Source organism: Boleophthalmus pectinirostris, unplaced genomic scaffold, assembly GCF_026225935.1.
Source record: "Boleophthalmus pectinirostris isolate CB_2022bp ecotype Guang Dong unplaced genomic scaffold, ASM2622593v1 HiC_scaffold_23, whole genome shotgun sequence".
Classification (NCBI taxonomy): Eukaryota; Metazoa; Chordata; class Actinopteri; order Gobiiformes; family Gobiidae; genus Boleophthalmus; species Boleophthalmus pectinirostris.
Window position 1 is genome coordinate 30931624 of NW_026571207.1, and position 22014 is coordinate 30953637.

A 22014-nucleotide genomic window follows, 5' to 3' on the forward strand; every position below is an offset into this window, starting at 1 on the left:
CACACTTCTCCTCTTGGATTCGAGGTTCTGCTATCGGCTGGATCCTCCTCTCCAGTACCCTGGAATAGACCTTACCAGGGAGGCTGAGGAGTGTGATTCCCGTGTACCTGGAACACACCCTCCGATTCCCCTTCTTAAACACAGGGACCACCACCCCAGTCTGCGAGTCCAGAGGCACTGTCCCTGACCACCACACGATGTTGCAGAGACGTGTCAGCCAAGACAGCCCCACAACATCCAGAGATTTAGGAGCTTTGCCAACCACCTCAGTCATGTCAACCAGAATGATGGATGAGTCTGCCTCCAAGTCCCCAGCCTCTGCTGCCTCCTTGGAAGACATGATGGTGGGATTGAGGAGATCCTTAAAGTATTCCTTCCTCCGTCCGACAACATCCCCAGTCGAGGTCAACAGCTCTCCCCCCGCACTGTAAACACTGCTGGTGAAGCATTTCTTCCCCCTCCTGCGGTGTCAAACAGTTTGCCAGAATTTTTTGAAGGTTGACTGACAGACCTCGTCCATAGCCTCCCTGAACTCCTCCCAGTCCCAAATTTTTTACCTCTGCGACTACATGGGCTGCAGCACTCTTGGCCTATCAGCACCTGTCATCTGCCTCAGGAGTCCCATATGTCAGCAAGGCTCCTTTACTTTACTTCTGGTGTACACCACCAGATTCGGGAATCGCGTCTGCGACAGGCACCACAGGCCTTACGACCACAGCTATGAGTAGCCACATCAACAATAGAGGCCGAGAACATAGCCCACTCGGACTGCATGTCCCCAGCCTCCCCCGGAATCTGGGAGAAGCTCTCCCGGACGTGTGAGTTGAAGGTCCCCTAGACAGAGGGCTCTGCCAGATGTTACCAACAGACCCTCACGATACGCTTGGGTCTGCCAGACATTTTTGGCTTCCTCCTCCGCAAGCAGACCCAACTCACCACCAGGTAGTGACAGTTCTGCCCCTCTCTTCATCCAAGTGTCCAAGACATGCAACAAAGTAGTTCATCGACCCCCCACCGACAGTGTCCTGGTGCCACGTACACTGATGGACACCGTTGTGCTTGAACATGGTGTTTGTTATGGACAAAATGTGGCTAGCACAGAAATGCAATAACAGAACACTGCTCGGGTTCACATCAAGGAGGCTGTTCTTCCCTAGCCTACTGCTGCTCCGCGCAGGCAATGCCAGAGAAATGGAGAGTCCAGCCCGTCTCAAGGAGATGGGTTCCAGAGCCGAAGCTGTGTATGGAGGTGAGGAAGACTATATCTGTTCGGTAACCCTCAACTTCAAGTACAAGCTCAGGCTCCTTCCCCCACAGCGAGGTGACATTCCATGTCCCCAGAGCCAGTTTCCACGTCCAGCGATCCTGTCGTCGAGGCCCCTGCCTCTGACTGAAGCCCAGATCTCTTTGCACCGGCTGACACAGTCTGAAACATTACCCAGGACCCGTTTGCCTTAGGTGACCCTACCAGGGGCATAAGCCCCTCGCAACATAGCTCCTGGAATCATTCGGACAGTCAAACTGCTCCCCCACGTTAAGGTGGCAGTTCAATGATATATTAACATTATAACATTATTTCCTATTTTAAAACATTAACACTATCTATTACTATACTAATATCAGCATTAAATAGAAAAATACAGTCACTGTTATAATAAATCATAACATTTAGTGTTCCTACTGTATAAAAATAAAAATAAATAAACTTTCGATATTAAATAAAAAATAGGCCACCAGTTCTGAACTAAAACAGACCCATAGCAGTTGACCACTATGAATACATATTTAGGCTACCATCATTAAAAAAATACTGTGTCTAAGGAGCATGTGGTTTATGATCTGCTACTTAAAGTCTATTAGACATTAACGTCACCATTAAATCTTTAAATTTTCTGCATTTATTTATTTTGACAATTTCTTTGGATAAGTATCTGCTCCTTTTTTTTGCAGTACCGGAAATTCCTCTCATGTCTGTGTAGCTGCACATTTCTACCTTGTTCCCAGCAGCAGCCCCTCTCCTCCCTCTGATAAAAACCATCTCTCCTGTCTTCTTTTTACCACTAACCATGTTATAAGACATAGTATTGTCTAAACGGGTTATTTACAAATGCAGGTGTTTTTAAAAAGATCTCGGTAGCGTGTGTCACGTGTGAATTAAGAGCGTAGTAGATTAATATGTGTAAATCCAAGCAATTTCTCTCTCTTTTTCTCTGGCTCTCTATTGATCTATTTACTTATCCATCCATCTATCAATCAGATGTCTACTCGCAATGTAAATGTGTTAAAATCCCAGTCCAGTCTCATTTGTCACATTAAAACTGTTGGAGATATAAAAATGTACCAACTGCTCTCCCTCTCTTGAAGAGTAGAGTACAAACGAACAGCAGAGACAAACACAAACAGAGCTGTCAGCCGAGCAGAGCGTCTCCACGGCAACAGAGTCGGCTGTCATGTGACCACCGTCGCCCTGGAAACGCTGCCTCGGACCAGGAAGTGACTGTCACCGCCTCCATCACAGCTCAGTCCGAGTGTGAACCGCAGCAAGGCACAGAGACAGCTTGGATTTGTAGAGTGATTATTACTTCTATCTTTGTTTTTAACAATACTATTACTACTACTACTAGAACTACTACTACTACTACTGCAGCTACAACTCCTGCTGCTACTACTGCTGCTGCTACTACTATTACTACAACTGCTACTGCTACTACTACTAATACTACTAGTAGTAGTAGTAACTACTAATATTAATACTAATACTATTACTACAACTGCTACTACTAGTGTTACTACCACTAGGCCTATGGCTACTACCATTACTATCATTACTACTACCATTACTACTACTACCGGTAGTGGTGGGGCTCAGAGACGTGGAGCGTGGATTTTGGAGTGATTTTACTGCTATATCTATTATTACCAGTGCTACTACTACTACTACTACTACTACTACTACTACTGCTACTAGAACTATGGCTACTACAACACCAAGACAAAAATCTTGATCTGCTTTCCTGCTTGATTCTCTATATTATTGATACTTTGCAGTGACATCAGGCTGGGGGTGTTCTACATGTATTTTTATTGGTGGAATGTTCATCAGTTACCATGGTGACAGAAGCCACACACTGGCAAACACAGAGAAAAATTGTTTAAAGACTTTTTGAACAAAAAGCCTAGAGAGACTAACAAAAAAAAAAAAAAAAGTTGGCTAATACTAGCTAGTTTATGATTGTAATTTTATTTGAAAGAGACTTTTTAAGAGCACAAACCATCTCACCTCCAACCAAGTCAACTCTTTCTGGTCACATTGTTTTAAATTCTCAGATATAATCTCAGATTAAAGTCTAACTTGTGTAACAGAGCTTCAGACAGTGATGCTTTAGTTATCTTATTTTTATTGTTTATTGACCTTTATTTAATAAGGATAAAATATCTTTTTCAAGGGAGTCCTGGCCCCTATTGTACATACTTTTAGTGGTAGGGGAAACTAGAGCACCCAGAGCAAACCTAGACAGGCATATGGAGACCATGCAAACTCCACACAGAAAGGCCCTGCCCCAGAATTGAACCCAGGGCCTTCTTGCTGTGAAGCGAGAGCGCTAATTGCTTTGCCACTGTGCCGTCCAGCTTCACACCACCGAGTATGTTGATAAGATAACCTGCAAGTATCACTAGTCATGTCATTCACTGTTTATGTGTACTTGGTCTGTAGATTTACCTTCTTGATGTCATCAAGTGTGTGTATTTCTGGGGACAGTCCTCCATGAACACACAGGAACTGTTGGTTCATGAGCGCGGCGAGGGGCAGGCAGTCAAACGCCTCCATACACGAGTCGTACACCTGCTCCGAGTACTTGATCTTACCTGGACACAAACAGCACACAGAGACAAAGGGTCAGTCAGTGATCATATGAGCAAAACCATGACTCATTGTCTGTGTCATTCAAATGCAGAAGAAATAACAGTTGTGGGGCTTTTCAGGGTGAATAACTGCTCTCACCTCTGATTAACAGTTTTTGCAGCTTCACTCGAACATTGTAGCAGGTTCAACACTTAGTTTTTGTGTTTCATAGTCTGTTCTGTATCACTCAGATACAGAACAGACTATGATTTTCTGCATAAGTTTATACCATGCACCTTGTTCTGTAAATCCATAATGATCTCTTAAGTATTTTTTTTAGTCTGAGGTCCACACCCTCCCAACAGAACCAAACATGATCGCCCAATCAGATTTGTTTATTTCAGTGATGTAGGAGCTCACTGGTCACCCATTAGTTTCAGTAAAATATAATTTTGCTTACCTCAAATTAACAGAGTTGTTTAGTGCCTCGCTCACAGATTTTTGCAGTACTGTAAATTCCGAACTACAAGCTGCTACTTTTTTCTCACACTTTGAATCCTGCAGCTAATAAAATGATGCGGTTAATATATGGACGGATTCTCTGTTTGGCACATTGTCCATTCATATATACACTATGGTTTGGCAACACAGCAGATACAGCACAGTCTGAGTGCAGAAATTGCACCGCTGTCTGTGCGGTTACACATGGATCTAGGGTTCACATGAAGTTGCTACACTAACTAGCAATATTGTCAGCGCACTCAAATAGTTTATTACTGTGTGATAAAATAATTTAAGATGCTAAATTAACATTAGTGATGGTAAAATGATGAGAAGAAACTTCAGTAGCCGGACATCCACACATACCTGATTGATAGAACTAGCCCCGGCCCCAAGAGAGTCTTAAATCTGTTGAAATCCTCCAAGACACTGACATGATACAGACAGGACAGAGACTATTTCTGCAGGAGACATGCGCCGTAGAGCGTGGGGAGAGACAGGGTGATGCACTGAGGAAGATGCTGGTTTAATTGTGTTTTGAACAGTTATTTTACGCTTCATACACACACACTCTTCATGGAAAATACACAAAGAATTGCAGATGATACAGCTTTTAAGTTAAAGGTGATTGATGTGGCTGTGGATGAAGAAAGTAGAGCTGCTGCATGTGAGCTCGACGTCTTTGAGTCAATGGTGAGATGTTGGCAACGGCAGCGTGACGAACTGACTCAATGCAAAAAGACGACAAAATCTTTCAGAGGTGATAAAAGCAGATGACCTGAACTTGAAAACGTTTTTGAAGATATGAACACCTGCGGCTTATATTCAGGTGCGGCCTGTATATGTACAATTTAAAATTTTTGTTAAAATTTAACTGATGCAGCTTATATTCAGGTGCGCTCAATAGTCCGGAAAATACAGTAATCAGCTATGATTTTTGAGTCCAATGTGATATTTTTTTCCTTTATTTTTTCCTCATAAGCAGTCATATTTCTTTTGTTACAGACAAACCATGCATGTCCCTGACTGCCTAATCCACCTGTCAATCACTCCCACTCCCATCTGAACGGTGACCAGACTCTCATCTTCATAAAGTATTCAGTAATGTTTCAACTTTGAAACCAAAGAGTTGGATTTGTTGTTTTCTTCCCAAACATACCATTAAGCCTGGTCTATGTGTACAGTACCCAGTCATTATAAAGCAGTGCTGTACAGTGGGGCTTGTTTACTCTGCTTGTGTTACTCATTACGGCTAATCCAGGCGTCGTCAGCTCTTTCCACTCGCTCCTGAAACATTTATGAAGAAGTCACACGCAGCAGATGGTAAATGAGGCCGACCACTATTCGCACCAGCGCCGGGGGAAATCAACTTCCTGGTCCCTGGCCAATGAGACGCAGTAGAGCCGGTCCCTGAGCCAATCATTACGAGCCAAATTAATGTGCTGCTAATCAACGAGAAGAAGAGAGAGAGAGTGAGAGTGTTGAGGGGGTTTGACTTTGCAGATGGTAATGACATAACCTGGTTTATGGAGGAGTTACTCTAATGTAGATGGCCTGGGCTGTCAACTGGTGGGCCAAGTGGGTCAGAAGAAGCATGTTTCAAAGTGTGGCTAGAACTGCACAGGATATCACAATCTAATCAAAATTACTGTATAAAGAAGTGGACTAAGGGAATGTGACGTGTGACGTCAGCCATAGCATTTGGCTCCAGTTAAATGAAGAGGCTAGCAGTAATAGGAGCGAATATGGAATATTATAATATATTAGGAGTAGGAATTTAAGGACAAAAGATAAAAGACAAAAGATAATACAATGAGCAAGGCCATCAAATTTTGTTGTGCCACTATAGTCCTGACTGGTTTTAGTCTGTGGAGGAGAATTTCTGACTATTAATTTAATACAAATTTTATACAATGTCCTGCATTAATGGGAAAGAATGCTACTTGTACTTAAAAGGCCCATATTATGCTATTTTCTCATCTATGTTACATTGTTGTTTCCAAATCAAACTTGTGTTTTGCTTCAGTCGCACGTTTAACACAAAAGTCCTACATATTTAGGCTGAGTTCTTCTCTAAAACGGAAAATACTCCACTTCACCTTGTGATGTCATGTAGTGATGCGTAGTGATGTACTCCACTGTGTTTTTAAATTCCTAATAATAAAGGATTACTCAAACATGTGTGAATAAAATAAAACACAACTCCATGTTTCTGATGAAATAACATTATAACATGGCTTAAACCTCAAAACAGTTGCAAAATCTGATCTGATTATTGGCCCAAGCCAGTAACGAAGTAACTGGCGAGGGCTATTGTTCTTCCTCAGTTTCTTCTGCTCTATTATTATTTTTCTTTGCAAACGATCGCGATTTTGACCCCCTGAACGTCGACGAAAAGTCCTCAAACCGGGGTTCAGATCGACCGGTCCGGCAAAAAATTTGATAAAATGGGCATCATGACAATGCCCAAAGCACCCCCACTCAACAGCGCCCCCTTGAAATTTCAAAATTTTGAAATGAATTGGAGGCTCAGACACAAATTTTGGCATACAGTCATGAAATTCGGAACAGTGATAGAACTCATGGAGACAAGCAAAAAAGCCAATCATTGTGCACCCCTATGACGAACAGGAAGTCGGCCATATTGGATCAAAAATTTGGCGCCGTTTTGACTTGGGTGTCTACAAAAAGATTCAAGTCCCCGGGGTTTAGTCCAAATGATCTCAAATTTGACATGTCACATCTACAGACATAAACTCACAAATTTGACATGTCACATCTACAGACATAAACTCACAAAATGCATCAGAAGGTTTTTTGATACTCCTTACGGTTTGCCCGTAGCACGCCGGCGAAAAACGCCTTCATTTCCTGTTTCTTTGGTGACCTGTAACGGTCACAGGCATTGTCCTAAAGAGCTCAAATTCAAATCACAATTGCGTGATCCAGGCCTGAATGTAATGAAATATGAAATCTAATAAAAGCGAACTCTATAGCGCCCCCTAGCATAGACATGAAACGTCAACATTATCAGATTAGTACCAAATTTGGGGATTAAATTCTATGCATGATTACAAGTAAAAAAGTCTATTACGGACATGGTGCATTTTCCACCACTGGCCAGCAGGAGCGCAAAGACTCCCCCAAAATATAGTTAAAAAAAGATTACACACACAGACTTAGTGCGATTGTGCTGAAATTTGAATCACTAATGCATGATCTCAGCCTGAATATAATACACTAATAAGTGAACACTATAGCGCCCCCTAGGATAGACATGAAAAGTAAACAATATTGAATTTGTACCAAATTCGGGGATTAAATTCTATGCATGATTACAAGCAAAAATGTGTATTACGGACATGATGTATTTTTCACGGTTGGCCAGTAGGGGCGCAAAGAATCCCCCAAAAAATATTTTAAAAATTATTACAGGGACATGTTTGGTTCGATCATGCTTAAATTTGAATCATTAATGCAAGATTTTGGCCTGAATATAATACACTATAAAACATATGAAAAGTGAACACTATAGCGCCCCCTACCATAGACATGAAACGTCAACATTATTGGATTTGTACCAAATTCAGGGAATAAGTTCTATGCATGATTATGCGCAAAAAAATATATAACGGACATGGTACATTTTCCATTGTTGGCCAGCAGGGGCGCAATGACTCCTAAAAATATTTAAAGGTGCATTATGTAATGTGTCTAATGGATGAGCTGTCGGCCTGGGCGGATGTCCGGAAGAGGGAGTGGCATGCCGGGGCGGTCACGAGCCCTCGGCGGTCGCGTGGGAGGGGACCGCGCGCGTCTTTTTTTATCTAGGTTAAGGTCCAATCTGACATTAGATCCTTAATCTGTATTGCAGCTGTTGGATCTGAATATAACAGTTGTATTCATTTGAGGAATGTTTCACCAAACCTAAAATTTCTAAATGTATTGAACATGTACCTCCACTTGAGACGATCAAATGGTCAAAAAAAAAAAAAAAATGACAGTGACACTTGGAGAGGGGTGATTGGGACAGCGGTTTTAGATGCAGCCAACATATTTGGTAAACTGAAAACAACCACACCTAAAAAATCTGATCAGTATCTTTCTCTCGAAGGTTTGTCCTTTCATTAAAATGATATCCTTGTTCCTCATCACACACTCTGTTACAGCTAGTTTGATTTTAGAGTCAGTTTGAAATTTAACAAAAAGAAAATCACTTTATCCACTTTATCCAATGTTTTATTTAGTTATTTATTTAGCAGAAATCCCTTATGGACAAAATCAAATATATCATAATATAATTTATAATATAATATAATATAAATATAATATTATATTATATTATATATATATTTATTTATTTATACACACATGGGTCAGTCCGTATGAAATCAGCCGTTTTCGTGGAATCTCCCCTATGAGCCATCTCAGATTTGGCTGAAAAAATTTCCAAACATTTCTAAAAATGACCAAATGAAAGAATCTCAAATTTTAGCTCAATCCCTTGAGTCGTTCCTGAGTTATGGCCCGTTGAAATTTTGGGGCCATGCTCCCTTTTTTGAAGCCTTAATTTATAAGCATGTTTGAGAGATCATAACTTCATAGAAAATAGAGCTAGGAAGCTGAAAATTTGTATTTCTGAGCTTTAATGTGGACGGTGTAGAGGTATAATAATAATAAAAAAAAACACTACATTAACATCTAAAGTTAAAATACATTTAATACATCTATTTGTCATGTGTGAAATGTATATTTTTTAAATAAAACCTGAAGCTATAAAATAGAGCTGTTCCAATCACCACACCTATCTTAAATTCAACTTCCTTCTCTAATAATGGCCCTGTCACACCTTGACGATTGAGAAAACGTATGCCGATGTACCAGAATTTCCCTAAAACGCTGGCATACGCTGAACCATCGATGTTTTTTATTTTATTTTGGGCATATACATAGCGTATTCATAGCGAGTTGGACATATACATAATGTATTAGTAACTTATAGAGAACGTTTTGATAACTTATCAATAACTTATACCAAATAATGCTGAGCGCGTTGCCAGCGTCCATAACTTATGCCTAACGACAGTCTAACCTATGCATAGCGCACGGAAGCGTATTGCCGACGATCACGTCTCGTCGCCAATTAAAAGGCTGCCACTCGACAGTTTAAATCATATCATATCAATCTCTCTCTGTATATGGTGCTGAATGCAACAGATCCATTGATAGGTCAAAGCAGCGGGATCTGTCTGCAGACCACAGGCTGTAAAGTTGTGAGTGCAATCGCATCAGCTGTTTCCTGTCTACAGTAAAACCACTCGCCACTGCACTTCTAGATCTCAGAGCTCTGCACTTCTAGTTTAGATATAAGACAAAACTGAGTTATTATTATTTGTGAAATGTGGTGCAAGGTGTGACAGCGGTTTTACATGTTGCCAACATATTTGTTAAACTGTAAACAACCACACGCCAGCGTGCTTCAGCGTGCTCATATCTTATACAATACTTACCTAGAACTTATCCAATTATTTGTGAAATGTGGTGCAATACTTCAGATACATGGTTTTAAAGCATAAAAGATTGGGGATAAAGTCCACAGGAAGTAGAGTCACTGTCGCTAAACTACACTTCACACGCGCTGGACGTAAACAAACATGTGCAACTCTCGCCTTTTTACTTTCAAAGAACAACTCAAATGGATTAATAGCGTGGTGTTGTCGACTGGATGTCATTATTTGCGGAGGATAAATTCTATGGATAATACAGAGTGAGTAATAAAGTCTTGTTGAGCTGGCACAATGAATTGATCGGTTAGCCTATATGATGTTCTCCGCAGATAGCCTACATGACGCTCTTTTTTAAAATGCAAATGACTGTTTCCTACGGCTCTCAGTGAGGACATTTTCTCACTCTCTGATATCTTCTGTGGCCAAAGTATTCTCTGATCAAGTGTTTTGCATCGGCTCATAGGATATATGGGAGCACAAAGTCTGAGGTTTCCTCCCCATTTTTATCTCCTAAACTCTGCCAATACACCATTGTACGGTAGCTACAAGTTAGAAACACGTTCAGTAAGTTCTGCGGTCGTCTGGAACATGTCAAATATGTCTGCATACATCAATATGCATTGGAGATAAATTCGATATAAGTTACACATAGGTTCAAAGCACGTTACTCATAAGTCATGGGTACTCTAGACATTTTCTCAACGTATTTGGATTTATGAGAAACTTACAATTAACGTGTGTCAACGATCGCATAACTTGCCTACAACTTCTGGCCCGTGTATGCAGGACGTATAAACATATGCTGACATACATCGAAAAATTTTCAGCATGCTCGACGACCTTGCCGTATGTCGCCGTACGCCAGCGTGCTTCAGCGTGCTCATATCTTATACAATACTTACCTAGAACTTATCCAATGTACGCCAGCGTATTTGCCAAATTTTTCATACGTCCGCATACGCTGGCTAAATCGTCAAGGTGTGACAGCGGTTTTAGATGCTGCCAACATATTTGTTAAACTGTAAACAACCACACCTAAAAAATTTGATAAATATTTTATGCTAGCTAAATCATCAAGCTGTGACAGCGGTTTTAGATGCTGCCCACATATTTGGTAAACTGAAAACAACCACACCTAAGAAATCTGATCAGTATCTTTCTCTCGACGGTTTGTCCTTTCATTAAAATTATATCCTTGTTCCTCATCACACACTCTGTTACAGCTAGTTTGATTTTAGACTCAGTTTGAAATTTAACAAAAAGAAAATCACTTGCAATAAATATTGATTTTATCCAATGTTTTATTTAGTTATTTATTTAGCAGAAATTCCTTATGGACAAAATCAAATATATCATAATATAATTTATAATATAATACAATATAATACAATATAATATAATATAATATTATATCATATTATATTGTATTATATTATATTATATTATATATTTATTTATTTATACACACATAGGTCAGTCCGTATGAAATCAGCAGTTTTCATGGAATCTCCCCTATGAGCCATCTCAGATTTGGCTGAAAAAAATTCCATAAATTTCTAAAAATGACCAAATGAAAGAATCTCAAATTTTAGCTCAATCCCTTGAGTCGTTCCTGAGTTATGGCCCGTTGAAATTTTGGGGCCATGCTCCCTTTTTTGAAGCCTTAATTTATATGCATGTTTGAGAGATCATAACTTCATAGAAAATAGAGCTAGGAAGCTGAAAATTTGTATTTCTGAGCTTTAATGTGGACGGTGTAGAGGTATAATAATAATAAAAAAAAAAACACTACATTAACATCTACAGTTAAAATACATTTAATACATCTATTTGTCATGTGTGAAATGTATATTTTTTAAATAAAACCTGAAGCTATAAAATAGAGCTGTTCCAATCACCACACCTATCTTAAATTCAACTTCCTTCTCTAATAATGGCCCTGTCACACCTTGACGATTGAGAAAACGTATGCCGATGTACCAGAATTTCCCTAAAACGCTGGCATACGCTGAACCATCGATGTTTTTTATTTTATTTTGGGCATATACATAGTGTATTCATAGCGAGTTGGACATATACATAATGTATTAGTAACTTATAGAGAACGTTTTGATAACTTATCGATAACTTATACCAAATAATGCTGAGCGCGTTGCCAGCGTCCATAACTTATGCCTAACGACAGTCTAACCTATGCATAGCGCACGGAAGCGTATTGCCGACGATCACGTCTCGTCGCCAATTAAAAGGCTGCCACTCGACAGTTTAAATCATATCATATCAATCTCTCTCTGTATATGGTGCTGAATGCAACAGATCCATTGATAGGTCAAAGCAGCGGGATCTGTCTGCAGACCACAGGCTGTAAAGTTGTGAGTGCAATCGCATCAGCTGTTTCCTGTCTACAGTAAAACCACTCGCCACTGCACTTCTAGATCTCAGAGCTCTGCACTTCTAGTTTAGATATAAGACAAAACTGAGTTATTATTATTTGTGAAATGTGGTGCAAGGTGTGACAGCGGTTTTACATGTTGCCAACATATTTGTTAAACTGTAAACAACCACACGCCAGCGTGCTTCAGCGTGCTCATATCTTTTACAATACTTACCTAGAACTTATCCAATGTACGCCAGCGTATTTGCCAAATTTTTCATACGTCCGCATACGCTGGCTAAATCGTCAAGGTGTGACAGCGGTTTTAGATGCTGCCAACATATTTGTTAAACTGTAAACAACCACACCTAAAAAATCTGATAAATATTTTATGCTAGCTAAATCATCAAGCTGTGACAGCAGTTTTAGATGCTGCCCACATATTTGTTAAACTGAAAACAACCACAGCTAAAAAATCTGATCAGTATCTTTCTCTCGACGGTTTGTCCTTTCATTGGCCCGAGCCAGTAACGTAGTAACTGGCTCGGGCTATTGTTCTTCGTCGGTTTCTTTTTTTGGCCCTCGCCCCAGGGGTATTGTTGTTGCCCTCGCCACTAACAAAGTTAGGGGCGACGGGTATTGTTCTTCATCGGTTTCTTTTTTTTATTCCTTTTCCAACCAAATGATCGCATTTTTGACTCCCTGAACATGCATGCATTATTATGAGCAAAAAAAAAAAAAATGGACATGGTGCATTTTCCACTGTTGGCCAGCAGGGGCGCAACGACTCCTCAGAAACATTTATAGGTACACTGTGTAATTTTCTGGTGGATGAGCTGTCGGCCTCGGGAGCTGTGGGGAAGAGAGAGTGGTGTGCCTGGGCAGTCGCGAGTCTCCGGCGATTGCGTGGGGGGACGTGCGCGCCAGGGCGAGGGCCACCATCGCCACGCGCGGCTTTAATTTAAAATTCTTTTTCCCCACACTGAATTGCATTTTTGACCCCCTGAACATGGACGAAAAGTCCCCAAACCGGGTTCAGATTGACCGGCCCGGCGAAAAATTTGATAAAATGGGCCTCGCGACAATGACCAAAGTGACCCGACTCAACAGCGCCGCCTAGAATTGGACCCCTATAGGAGTGGGGACAGGCAAAGTTTGTCGCAGGGAAACGAAATTCAGGACAGTGATAGAGAACAATGAGACAAGGCAATAGATGAATTGGAGCATGACCCTATGACGAACAGGAAGTCGGCCATATTGGATCAAACATTCGCCGCCGTTTTGACTTGGGTGTCTACAAAAAGAATCAAGTTCCCGGGGTTTGGTCCAAATGAGCTCACAGCTTTCACATGTGACATCTAGAGACATAAACTCACATAATGCATTAGACCATAGTAGAGAGCTCAAATTCAAATCACAATTGTGTGATCCAGGCCTGAATGTAATGAAATATGAAACATGCTCACTTTTTCTGAAGCCTTAATTTATAAGCATGTTTGAGAGACCATAACTTCATAAAAAATAGAGCTAGGAAGCTGAAAATTTGTATTACAGATTATAATATTATATATAATAGATTATAGATTATAATATAATATTATAATAAATATTAAAATATTATAATATTGGGTATCTTTATTAAGGGGGGCGCTGTGGGCCCCCAAAATCTCACATTTGGATGCTGCTGAATTTTTTTTTCAATTTTTGAGGTCCAAAATCTATTTACTCCAAGCAGATATTTACAAACTAACTGTTGAACCTGAATATTTGAGAGAATGACCATTTCTGACAACAATCTCACACTTTTCTGAGCTTTAATGTGGACGGTGCAGAGTCCCAAATATGGTCACAGACCAAATGTGATCTTTTTGGCTCCTTCTTTGGACCCTCAGTTCCCCATGTGGGCACAGTTAGATGTTGATAATTTTTTTACCAAAGAAACTTTGGCATATTCTGATTAGTTTAAAGTAATAAAAACATCTACTATTAACTTCCTTCATTTCAAACGGAATTCTTGAAAATGAGCTCTCACAGGTCATTTTTGGTGGAGTTTAGGTACTTTTCCACCTACTAGAAAGGTTCAGTTATCTTTAATAGACTTAAACACTATTTGCATGTTATGAGGGGAGACAATTGGAGATTATATGTGGTACATTGCTTGGAAAAGTGTCATTAATTCTTTGAGAAAATTCAACTATTAACTCTGCACAAAATTATGAAAAAATGTTTGTTTGCATTATTTATTCTATTTTTATTTGAGGAAGATAATTTGTTATCTCACAAAGAAATAGCTTTTTATGGTGTATAAGTAAAGCAACAAAAGTTAAGATAGTATTGATGGAAACTGATCAAAGGCAAATTACAATTGGAATACTCATTGTCTGTTAAATCACAAACTCTCTGATTCTATAACCATGGCTTTCAGTACTATATGTATATTATTTTTGGACCAAAATATTACAAGAAGGCAGTAACATTAACAAGGAAAAATGTGATACTGACACAAAAGTTACCAAAATGACAGTAAACTATCTCTATCACCATGGAGACAAGTAGGTGATGACACCAGGCCAAGTAACAAGTCAGATCTGTGTAGAAGCAAGATTGCAGTAAGCATGTCAGCAAATTATGGACCTCATACAGAAAAGTTACATAGCACACCTTTAAGCTTGAAAAAAAAAAAAAAAAAAAAAAAACCCTGAACATTACATACACTATCACTATTGTATTAAAGTGATAGGAGGTAACTTTCTGGGGATGACACATCGCCTGCATAATTCCATGGAAACAGAATGTTAAAACCATACTTCAAAACATTTTCAGTGGAGATATATGCAGTTTGTCTGTAGAGTTGTTTTTAAGCTTTTTGCTTTTTGAGATCAGTTTTTATCATCATATCAAGGGACTGTTGGATTGTGTGAATTCAGATGTTTGTTTTTCCTGTATCCATGAAGAAAGTGCAAGAGGCTAGCTAAGGAGCTAGTTATGGACATTTGAAATACTGCAGGCTTTTTACACCATATGTGGCAGCAAATGTGGCAGAAGACCTTCCAGAGAAAATACTGTGAGGGAATGAACCATTTCGTCACCGACCGAAACAACAGAAGTGATTAAGCACAAGGCCTTTCTGCTGTGGACACTGCTGTGATGCTGTAGGACACAGATGAGGGACACTTTTGTTTCTTCCTCTCCTCAAACTGCCCTGACACAGATCTGCTGACCCTACCTGACCGGTCCCAGTCCTCCAGTTAAACTGAACTGAGCAAAAAAAGCGGTCTTCCAGGCCAAGTACGAGACAAGTTTGAAGAGATGCAAGGACACATTTTTTATATGTTGTCAGTGTAATAAAAACATCCATAATGAAGAAAATATGCTTTTATTGTTTTTTTTAAATGCTCATAGTATGTCTTTAATTGATTGTGGTAACAGATGTTTATGCAAGGACCGATGATATTAGCTTCTGTTAGGCTCTTAAGAAGTAGCTGTGAATGAAGTATAATTAAGTACTCACATTCTTGTTTGAAGGTGAAGTATTCGGTCAGGTGTCTACATTCATGGTTCCCTCTCAGGAGAAACAGTGTCTTTGGGTAGAGGATTTTTAGGGCCCACAGGTACAGCACGCACTGAAGGAAGAGAGAGTTAACATTATAACAACACACATTGGAGGAAAAGAGTTAACACTATAACGGCATGCACTCAAGGAAGAGAGTTAACATTATAATAGTATGCAAGATGAAGGAAGAAAAAGTTAATATTATAACAGCACACACTGAAGGGGTTAAACAGGGAATATGTTAGAAATACAACATCAGATTCAACACTATGGACCCTCACTCTGCAAATATACACACCAATAACAATAATAATAATGAAATGAGTAAAAATTCAGAATGTCACTTGTTGAGTTTTTATTATTTAAAATAACTGATCAGGGTTAGGTGTTCACAAGAGTCAATTTTGCATAATATAATTTTGCGTAGGACTTTGTGACTCATACTCATTGACTATATGGACATAGCTAACATGCTAGCCACCGCGCTCCCAATAGGAAGTTTGCATGTGTTTTCTGGCACCAACTACATTTCACAGTTTATTTCCTCTTACAGAATGTTCTGGATCCTATTGACATCACACGGAATTGCAAATTCTGCAAATTCAACTTATACAACCATGTAATGTGATTTAGACTACAATAAACTGGAGGTTAAAAATGAAACGTAAAAACCGTAAATGAAAATTACAGTGAAAACCCTATGACCTGTCAATGATCATATCATCCTTGTTTCTCCTTACGACATCTATTATATAGCTGAGACACATTTGTATTACTTTATTCTATATTTGATTTTATTTTTATTTTTATTTGTACATATACATTTATATAATTATGCCCTTCTCTTTGTTATTATAATAGATTGTGATGTGTGAGCTACTGTGTTCAAGTAGTTTCCCTTGTGGATCAATAAAGTTTGTCTAAGTCTACATGCCACTATGAAGAGATGGAGCCTATGAGTTTTACAGTTTTGAACGAGAGGACCTATTTCTGTTATTAAGCTGTTTTAAAGTTGTGGTATACAACATGTTAAGGACAGATTTACTGTTGTAATGTATAACCAAATACAGGATGAAAACTCATAATATGTCTTTAAGGTCTGGATCCTAGTTTCAGGTATTAGATTTTTTAGCAATCACCAACTGAGCTATACTGACTGCTGATTCAGTTCATGAAGAACATGACCGCAACCTTTTCCACTCCTGTCAGTAATTTACGTTGGGTCCATCAACTTCAGCTGTTTCATTTAAGCACAGGCTGTGTAATCAAAGCTTTATATTCCCTCTGTATCTCCATGCACATTTGCTCTCCTACATATTTCAGCTCCACCTCCTACATTTCAATCAGGCCCGACCTTGACTCTAGCTTTGTCCTCTGCGTTCTATAGAGACACTAAATCTAAATAATGAACTGTCATGCCACTGCTGTGTACATTACGTCACTCTACACTGCAAAATGCAATATCTAGTAAGTTTAAACTACCCTGTCACACCTTGACGATTTAGCCAGCGTATGCCGACGTAACAGAATTTCCCTAAAACGCTGGCATACGCTGAACTATCGATGTTTTTTTTTTTTTTTCAATTTTGGGCATATACATAGCGTATTTATAACGAGTTGGATGTATAGCCCTACATAACATATTAGTAACTTATATAGAACATTTTGATAACTTATAGATAACTTATACCAACTAATGCGTAGCGTGTTGCTGGCGTCCACAACTTATGCCCAACGACAGTTTAACCTATGCATAGCTCACTGCAGCGTATCGCAGACGATCAGGTGTCATCGACTATACAAAAGGCTGCCCCTCAACGATTTAAATTATATCATATCATATCAATCTCTCGCTGTCCATGGTGCTGAATGCAACAGATCGACGGATATGTAGGTAGGTATAAAGCAGTGGGATATGAGACCACAGGCTGTAAAGTTGTGAGCATGATCGCGTCAGCTGTTTCCTGTTCTCAATAAAACCACGCGCCACTGCACTTCTAGAGCTCAGAGCTCTTCTAGTTTAGATACAAGACAAAAATGAGTTATTATTGTTTGTGAAATGTGGTGCAATACTTTAAATACATGTTTTTTAAAGCATAAAAATCTGAGATAAAGTCCACAGGATGTACAGTCACTATTGCTAATCTGCAGCTTCACACGCACTGGATGTAAACAAACACACATGTGACTCTCGTCTTTTCACTTTCAAAGAACGACTCAAATGGATTAATAGCGCGTTTTTATGGGCTGGATGTCATTATTTGCAGAGGACAACTTCTATGGATAATGCTGGGTGAGTAATAAAGTCTTCTTATTGAGCTGGCGCAATGAATGGGTTGGTTATTTATTTAGGCTATATGATGTTCTCCGCAGATCGCCTACATGACGCTCTCTTTTAAAATGCAAATACCTGTTTCTCATGGCTCTCAGTGAGGACATTTTCCCACTGTCTGATATCCTCTGTGGCTGAAGTATTCTCTGATCAAGTGCTTTGCATCGGCTCATATGATAAATGGAGGAAGTCTGGAGGAGTACTGACAGTTTCCTCCCCATTTTTATACAGTATTCCAATTCCCCTAAATGCTGCCAATACACCATTATATGGAAGCTAGAAGTTAGAAACACGTTCAGTAAGTTCTGTGGTCGTCTGGAACATGTCAAATACATCTGCATACATCAATGTGCATTGGAGGTAAGTTTGATATAAGTCACACATAGGTTCAAAGCACGTTACTCATAAGTTATGGGAACGCCAGACATTATCTCAGTATGTTTGGATTTATGAGTAACTTACAATTAATGTGTGTCAACGATCTCATAACTTACCTACAACTTATGGCCCATGTATGCAGGACGTATAAGCATACGCTGACATATATCGAGAAATTTTCAGCATGCCCCAAATTTTTTTAAGACCTTGCCGTATGTCGATGCATGCCAGCATGCTTCAGCGTGTTCATAACTTATACAAAACTTACCTATAACTTATCCAACATAAACCAGCATATTTGCCAAATTTTTCATACATCAGCATACGCTGGTTAAATCATCAAAGTGTGACAGGGTCATTAACAAGAGTAGTAGAGCAGACTCAACAATATTTTTATTTAACCTTTATTTATCAAGGAAAGTCCTACGGAGTTTCAAAGATCTTTTTTTCCCAATTGGGTCTTGGGAAAGTAAAACAAGTACAAATATTTACAATTATGTTTTTTAAATTACACAGTTACACATGTTACTTATTTTAAGCTAAGTTAATAGTTGCTGTTTTTCTTATCTTGAGTGTAAGAAGGTGTATTTTTTTAATTTTAAGTACATAAAGTCTTGTTTCATTGGTAGATATTTTTACTTGTTTAGTGAAATATACTCAAATGATGATAATAAATTCTTAATAAAAGTCATTTCAACTTAGCTCCCTTTTACTTTTTACACTGTAGAAAGGATTTTACTGTGGTGACAGCTAGATTATATCTGGTTTCATGATGGACTATGAGGTCAGGATTTCAGTTCAAGGTCTTGGACTCCAGCTGGACGAATGTGCAGTAATTTTAATATGTTATACAAATGACTGTAACAAGGTTGGATCACATGACTGGAGGTCTGAAGGGATGGGCTGTCAAGGTTAGGTTACCAATCCATCTACAGCAGAAGTTGGTTTAAGAAATAGTGACACCCAATCTAATTGTTTGTTCATTTTTTTATTCTAAAATACCAGTCAGGGTCGGACTTGGCTCTTTTAGTGTCCTAGGCAATTTTTCTGATGGTCGCCCCCACCCAGTTTATAGATAGTCTGAAATTTGTTACTTTCCCAAAACCTTTGTAAGTATTAATTAATGCATTAATTAGGGACCCTGAATAAAATTCGGATTTGGTTTGTATCTGAAAAAGCACTAAAATGGAACAATCAGTAGCATCAGCGGTTAAAAACGTTTAAAAGTGATAACAATATCTGGAGTCCCCTCCGATCACCAATAACTGATAACCCATCCCTAATATATATGTGGCTAAAGGACTATCATTCACAACTGTGGCTGTGAAGGCATTGGTAGTATCAGACCACTACAATTTAGAGCATTGATTCTAGTGTTTGCAGCTTCTTCACATCACAGCCCCTGTCCTTAAAGTGTCTAATAGACTCTGAGCTCATTCAAGTGCTACAGCCTTCGATTTCAGCATCACCAGGCACAGGGCAATAACGGGACAATGTCTTTACCTGACAACCAAGTGAATATAGCTTTAATCTTTTGAATGTCTGTGTCTGTTGTCTGTTAGGTTTAATGTATTGTAATGTCAAGTAATGTGTCTGTCTTTTGTCATCACTAGAAAAGTTGTGTATCTTAAAAATTTTTGGTCCGATATAATTTTTTAACAACTCTGAGAGAAAAATGACGTATGCGTTAGAGTTGTGAAAGGTTGTATTCACTGACCTCGATGCTGAAGTAGCCTCGGTCCACATAGTCACCCAAAAACAGGTACCGCGTGTTGGCAGGAGACCCGCCCACTTCAAACAGCTTCATCAGGTCAAAGAACTGTCCGTGAATGTCCCCGCACACTGAAAGAAATGCAATGTACACAAAATATTAAAGCAATAAATCAACGAGATGCCTGTTCCCCAGCTTCAACTGAATGTGTTTATGAAAGATGAAAAAAACGTCCTGCCCACAGGTCAAGCATCACAGTAGTGTGTGTGGGGTAGTGATGGGAATCTGTCTCGCGATTCAAGTGAATTACAATTATGATCCAGGAATGATTATCGATGTGCCAATGCATCTTTATGTTTTATTATGATTTTACTGTGGACAAATCAAATTAGTAGCTACTTTTTTAAATGTGCAGAGCTGCAGAATGAAGCAGTTTAACACCATTGCTTTGCATTGCATTGTTTTTCTGTGACAGGGATTAGTTTAGCAGGTGGGAGATTGGTGTTAGCACATCCACCACAGAGTAGTAGGTACATATTAGCAGCTCTTCATGCTACTGTATCTGTTTCTCTGTAGACTTTTAGAAGAAAGCACACACACCTCTGTCCTCTGTGCTTAGTTTAGAACAGTTCATTTGCGCATTCTGAGCTAAGAGTGTGATCACAAGTGAAGGCCAAGTAATCATTTTTTAAAGAAATCATTAACCATGATTGAAAACTGATTTTTAATATTTTCTAAATCCCATGAGTACCTGCATTTGTTTTGAAAAAATCCATATAATTCACTCGATGGATAAGTGTGGTTGTTGTAGCACTGGGCCCATATGTGCTGCCTGTGTGAATGAAAGCTGAGCTGCAGAGGAGTTTGCTGAGGCAGAAACTCTACATCTGTTTGACTACAGACCTGTCAGAAACACAACGCAACAAAAATTAACAGAGATGGATTAATAAGACAGGTGAAGTAGGAACTACTTTAGTTTACTCAAGAAATTCAAGATTCATTCATCTTTTACTCACACTTTTCACTGAAAGTTTGTAGTTTACATTGGGGCGGGGCAGTACGGGCCGCAAGTGTCTCCAGTGTGTAAGTGAACTGTGCACCTGTGTGAGGGTCTGATGCAGACCCTGGAGGGTACTAGCTCTCACAGGGGACCAACACATCACAGATCACTTTATAAATCGTAATCGTATAAAATAATAACTAAGGGAGTGTGGTGCCATCCATAGCATTCGGCTCGAGCCAGATGAAGCTTTAAGAGGCTAGCAGTTGTAATTGTAGAGTGAATTTGGAGCCAGTTCCATTTTAGGAATAGGAATTTATTTATCGTCAAAATAACAAAATAAAAACACAAGGATCATGTAGAGGGAGTTAATACAAAGTTTTAAGACTAAAATAAGTAGAGGGGGTGATGTTTTCTGTCTAGAAAGTTAGCTATGTCCTTGTGATAAACTGCTGAAGTAGTTTTGTGTTTATACTACCTTTAGCCTAACCTCACAATGCCACAAACTAAATGTCTTTTTGTGAATCACTGAGATCGGTCTTACAGTTACAAATTTAATATGATCCATCCTTCCATTTTCTTCTGCTTATCCGGGGCCGAATCGCACGGGCAGCAGTCTAAGCAGGGACTCCCAGATTTCCTTCACCCCAGACACTTCCTCCAGCTCCTCCAGGGGAACCCCAAGGCGTTCCCAGGCCAAAAGAAAGCCATAGTCCCCCCAGCGTGTCCTGGGTCTTCCTGGGGACTCCTTCCGGTGGAACACATCACGAGGGATGCGCCCAGGAGGTATCCGGAACAGATGCCTGATCCACCT

At 39.4% G+C, this 22014-nt stretch overlaps 1 protein-coding gene across 6 annotated transcripts in view; it reads right to left on the reverse strand.

Annotated features, from left to right (window-relative positions):
* The window catches only part of ppp3cb (protein phosphatase 3, catalytic subunit, beta isozyme), an 84299-nt gene that overhangs the window by 18687 nt on the left and 43598 nt on the right, over positions 1–22014 (reverse strand). For 4 of the 6 annotated variants that reach the window (XM_055159188.1, XM_055159189.1, XM_055159186.1 and 1 more), the window contains 3 exons: positions 20207–20331; positions 15738–15849; positions 3722–3867 (listed from right to left, as the gene is read on the reverse strand). In XM_055159188.1, the coding sequence (XP_055015163.1) occupies positions 3722–3867; positions 15738–15849; positions 20207–20331 (383 nt within the window). Of the gene's footprint in view, positions 1–3721; positions 3868–15737; positions 15850–20206; positions 20332–20951; positions 21104–21744; positions 21933–22014 lie in introns of those variants that run through there. The other 2 variants (XM_055159190.1, XM_055159191.1) reach the window with 2 other exon arrangements.